The sequence below is a fragment of the Myotis lucifugus genome, unplaced genomic scaffold, assembly GCF_000147115.1.
Source record: "Myotis lucifugus unplaced genomic scaffold, Myoluc2.0 scaffold_5, whole genome shotgun sequence".
Classification (NCBI taxonomy): Eukaryota; Metazoa; Chordata; class Mammalia; order Chiroptera; family Vespertilionidae; genus Myotis; species Myotis lucifugus.
The window spans coordinates 7,027,995-7,033,041 of NW_005871053.1; the positions used below are offsets into that span (position 1 = coordinate 7,027,995).

The 5,047-nt window shown below is 48.8% G+C and overlaps 1 protein-coding gene across 1 annotated transcript in view; it reads right to left on the reverse strand.

Annotated features, from left to right (window-relative positions):
- The window catches only part of HOXD1 (homeobox D1), a 1,719-nt gene extending 1,496 nt beyond the window's left edge, over positions 1-223 (reverse strand). Inside the window, 1 exon segment of the mRNA XM_023743450.1 lies at positions 7-223. Within this exon segment, the coding sequence (XP_023599218.1) occupies positions 7-223 (217 nt within the window).
- Positions 224-5,047: the final 4,824 nt, after the last annotated feature.

The window sequence follows — 5,047 nt, forward strand, 5'->3', positions numbered from 1 at the left end:
CGGAACTTTGGGCGCGGAAGCTGAAGCAGGTCCCCACCGCCCCCCGGCGCCGCCGCACGACACGTACTCCAGGTAGGAGCTCATGGTCCCGGCCCTCCCACCTGAGCGCGCCGTCCCGGGCTGGGCTGCGGGCCCACAGGACCGCCGGGCTCCGCGCCGCGCCTCCTTTCCTCTCTACCCGAGATGCCCTCGCGAAGCCATGGCGAGCGAGCCCGAGGTCCATAGTGGCCTAATATAGCGGCCGGGGTGGCCACGTGGCGCCGGCCGGCCAATGGGCGCCTGCCCCGCACGGCCCGGACTCCACGCGCCTAGCCCAGCGCCAACTTTGCCGAACCTGCGGGAGGCCGCCACCCAGTGGCCCCCCGCGGGGGGTAGAGCCGCACGGCCCGGGCGCGGCCAGGGGAAGGGCTGGGGGAGGCAGGCAGGACGGGCCTCTCGGGTGAGGGCGGGAGGACGGAGGGGGCGAGAACTTGCCTGGGTCGTGGGTGGCTAGTCGCTCAGGTGCAGGTTGTGAGCGTCGCGGTGTGGAAGGGGTTAACAGGGAGCACGGAGCTCGGCCGGTGGGCACTGCTCCTAGCCTTTCTCCAGGGAAGGTAGTTACTCCTCTTCCTCGTTTCCCTGAGACCTCTGCGTTTTTGGTTTTCTTGGCATTAATGTTCCTTCTCTCCTAAACCTGGAGCGGAAGTTTAATGTCCCCCGCCCCCTTTCTCCGACTTAATTACGGAACTAAATTTTATGCTGTAGGTGCTGGATACCTGGGGAGGCATCTCACTGTCAGACTCGATTCTCAGGTCACTTAGCAGCAGTCCCTCCAGCTTCTTCACTCCTTCCATTTGTGGGGGCCTAAGGGCCACTGTTGGAGTGACACGTTTTGATTCGGACAGAAGATAAAGTTTCTGCCTTGTTCGGAAGTTTGGCTGATTCCCCCCCCCCCCCCCCACTAGGTTGTTAAAATAAAGAATGTGCCCTTGTGATGGAGCGATGGTTGTGCTCCTGTCTGAGAGGTTGGCACACGCACTGGTGCTGGGCCCCCTTTCTCCCAGGCACTTGGCTCAAGGGCGCAGAGGCTTCCCAGGGACGGGTCAGATCTCAAAGGTTTGGACAGGCTTGTACCTCGAAGCAATTAAAGCTTCTGTTCCATCAGATAAGTGCTGCGTCGTCTCCTGCGAGTGAAATCTGAGGGCTTACAATGTTAATGGGCTCACGTCTTTCCCTTGATAATATGGTTGTGTTTACTGAGTGTAGAGAGACGGGAAATAAAAGCGCAGTTGGCACAGGAAATGAAGAGTAGAAGGGTTACAAAGACACGATTTACATTGACAAACTTTCCAACTTCCTTGAATATTTCTTTTAATATTTCCCTCTTTGTGGCTGTAGGAAAATAACAAATTAAACCAATAGATGTTATTTACACACAGCAGTAATGAAAGAGAGTGGTTTCCTAAAACTCTGTGAATAAAGAGTCTACTCTTGGCTTTTCAAGTGCCCTTGAGCACTTGATCTATTACAGCCTCTGAGTTATGGTGACGGAGGTTTTATTATTGTTTTACTGATCTACTTGTCATGAAAGAGCCATTGAGCCCTTGCCTAAAATTGCACTCTGAGGAAGTCTGGAATATAGGAGCCACCACAGTCTAGGGAGCCAGTTCCTTACAGGGATGTGAACTTGTGAATAAACAAAGCCACACCAAAAGTGTTACTGCTGGTGAGGCTGAAGTTGAGCCAAGATGGGGGAGGGTTGAGCCTTCATGCAGAGGGGGTAGATAGAGAGGAACCAGCACAGAGCTAAGGGAGTCGGGGATTCCTGCACTGCTGGAGTGCTTGGATTTCACTGGGAAATAGAATCCTATGCTGAACTTGATCCCTTCAAACTTGATGTTGCTACTTCAGTTTTCTCCTGTAGCCAATCAAATGACAAAGGTCCTAGCTAGTTTTTTTTTTTTTAAAAAGAAAAATAAGAGCTTTTCTCTAGCACCCTGGTCAGGAAATGATAGAGCTCTTCAGAGCTAACTCAGGCTTCAAATGCAGATGCATTTCTTCACTGTCCTCCCTCTGCACCTTTAATGCGAAAGTATCAGCAAATCACATGCTGCTGAGTTCATAGAGGGTTCTCTGGCTAGACTCTTAATAGCCAGTTTTTAGCAACATAATGTCCCAGCTCTTACACTCCTATCTCAAAACCATAAGGCCCTCTCTCAAAAGGTATGACAACGCATAGGCCCAGAGGCCCCAGGGGGTCAAAAAGGAAGGGGTGGCCTTATAAACCTCTCTGAAGATGTGCTGCTGGCTGCAACCCAGGATGTAGGACAGAAAACCTACCCTGGCTGTCCGGCAAGTCTGACCAAAATCTATCCAATGTAGAGCCCTTACTCTAAGCTTTCGGGAAAAACAAGCAGCCTAGGTGCCTTAGCAACCTTCATTGCAACAAGGACCAGGTTTTTATTGCTAAGAACTTGGGGCAAAAGTTGGGTCCTTCCTATCACAATTAAACATTGACTTTGATGCACTAATGAGCTGTCCACACTATTTCACTGAAGCAAGATTTTGGAGATTGAGCTTTCGCTGAGAGAAGAGTATCCTAAAAACAGAATGAGATTTTTAAAAATTGAGTTGTTTTGTTTTCACAGCTGTGGGTGAGGTTGTTCACTATTTGTTCAGACTCCCTGCTAATTGCATGTAGGGGGATACATTCTGTTCATCCTTCCCTCTACCCCCTTTAATCTCCCAGAGTTTGGCATATCCTACCCTTTGGGGTTCAGAATTGTCATCTCCACTCCTGGACTGGTTCTTGACTTGCTCAGGTTAGCAGTCAAGACTCTGATCATTTCAGCCTCAAATTCAACCAACATTTGCGAAGGACCTACTATGTTAGAATATTTTGTTAGGGGAAGGTTAGGCTGGGGGAAAATATTCACAAACCAAAGGACCAAAGGATTCATTCCTGACACAGGTCTTAGCTGTATTATAAATCTACTCCAGAAGAATCTGTGTCTATGGTTTCTAAGGAGAAATTGGAAGGTAATATTGGGGGCAGTGTATGTAGAAAGATGTGAATATAGGGTATGGTTATATTTGTGTTTTTGTTTTTGTTTTTTTGTTTTTTAGAGGGGGGGGGAGAAAGGATAGAAGGGGGGGAGAGACGGGGTCGGGGGGAGGAAGAGGATGGGAGGGAAAGGGAGAAATACCTCAATCAGTTGCCCAAACTGGGATCAAACCCTCAACCCAGGTGTGTGCCCTGACTGGGAATGGAACCTTCGACCTTCTGATGCATGAGACAACACTCCAACCAACTGAGCCACACTGGCCAGGGAAATACAGGGTAATTTGAGTAACTTTAAAGTTTGTTTCCTAGATGTTTACAGGGTATGGGAGAAATGTCTTACTGATTTTATTGTTTGTTCAAGTCATGAATTCCCTAGGGTCACTTGCCCTGCTGGGTCCTGGTGCTGATTCTCAGCAGGAAGTATAGCAGAGGGTCCTGATTGCCAGGTTCTGTTTGAAGTAGGAATGCTTTGAAATCTTTCCCATCCTGCTCACCACAGCAGCCACCCCTGCCCAACCCACATGACTACTTTTCTCTCCCATTGGAACAAAGGACAAGCTTTTTTCAGCAGACAGAAGTGATGGAGGGTGGCAGTCTGGTCTTCTGTGTGTTTACAGTTGTTTCTAAGAAGCCTCTTGGCGACCCCTCTCCACAAGCCCCACCATGTTATTCCTTGGAGACACTTGAGCACATGCAAACTGTTGGCTCCATAGCCCCAAAGCATAGAAAGACTCTTGCTTTTGGGGGTAAAAGGATGGGGGCTTTTCCTGGTGTGGAGATGGGGATGAAAGAGATCCTAAGGACAGAAATTCTAAACCTATCAGGAGTCTGATAACATGACCCTCCCCCTGGAAAGCGGTTTAGAGTTCTGTGCCATTCCCTGAGAGCTTTGTGAATGAAAGGCTCATGGGTCAAGCTTGTGCCTAGCACACAGTAGGACTTCAGTAAGTGTTTGTTGGACAGAAATGAAGAATAGACAGAATGGTCTTCACAATGACTAATACTAGCTAAAGGATAGCCTTAGATTATTTGCTTCCAAAACCACTTCAGATGGGTAGGAATCAGCATAGAAGCTTGTTTAAAAATACAGGTCCCTTGGCCCACCCCCAGAGATTTTATTCTAATAGGTCTGATTCAGGAGTATATGTATGTTTTAATAAACCTCTTGGGTGGTTCTAAAGTAAGGTTTTTTGGAACCACGCTTGGGAGAATTTCTGCTTTAGGAGCCGGGTTGAGGGAGCTGTGTGGGGAGAGAAAGGTTATTCTGTGAGAGGGGCTCTGGAACCAGCAAGATGAGAACTCATGGCTAGTTGGAGTCTGAGTGGACCGGAAAAGTGTCCAGTAGCATGTTGGATAGAAGAGACAGAGAGGTCAATGTCAAGGTCAAATTTAAGTCTAATTGGGCTGAAGTTCCAGAAAATATCCTTAAGAAGTAGCCAGTAGGAGTTTCCCAAGTTTTACTGACAAAGTAGTGCTTTGTAGGTTGGGCTCACTTCTGCTCCTTGCCACTCCTAACTTGGCTTTGATGATGCCAATGAGGCAGGAAGTGAAAGGGATTTGCATCTGCTAATCTCTTCAGAGAAAATTTAGATTGGTTCTGAGGCAGTGGGAAGAGGGGAGGAGTGGGAATGGGGGTCTCAAGACAGTCGAGCCAACCCTCATTTCTTTCCACCTCTCCCAAGTTGTCTGGAATGAGCATTTGAGCCTCAGGGATCCAGATGGGATGAAATGTCCCTTGGGCCTAAGCTGTAACTCCTTCTCTGGCTAAAGACTGACCTTTCACAGCACAAGAGGTCCATGTTAGACGGCCTCGAGAAAGAAATGACATCGAACCCCTCATTTTAGAGAGAAAATCACTTTAGTCAGAGGTTAACAGGCAAAGCCAGCCTGCAGAAATGAGGGAACCAACATGGGTCTCTGACTCTCCACATTCTGTTGCCTCTTCACAGTCTGCAACAGGGAGTAAGGCAGCCCCTCCTCTGCACTGTGGTGGCCTTGGTGCTG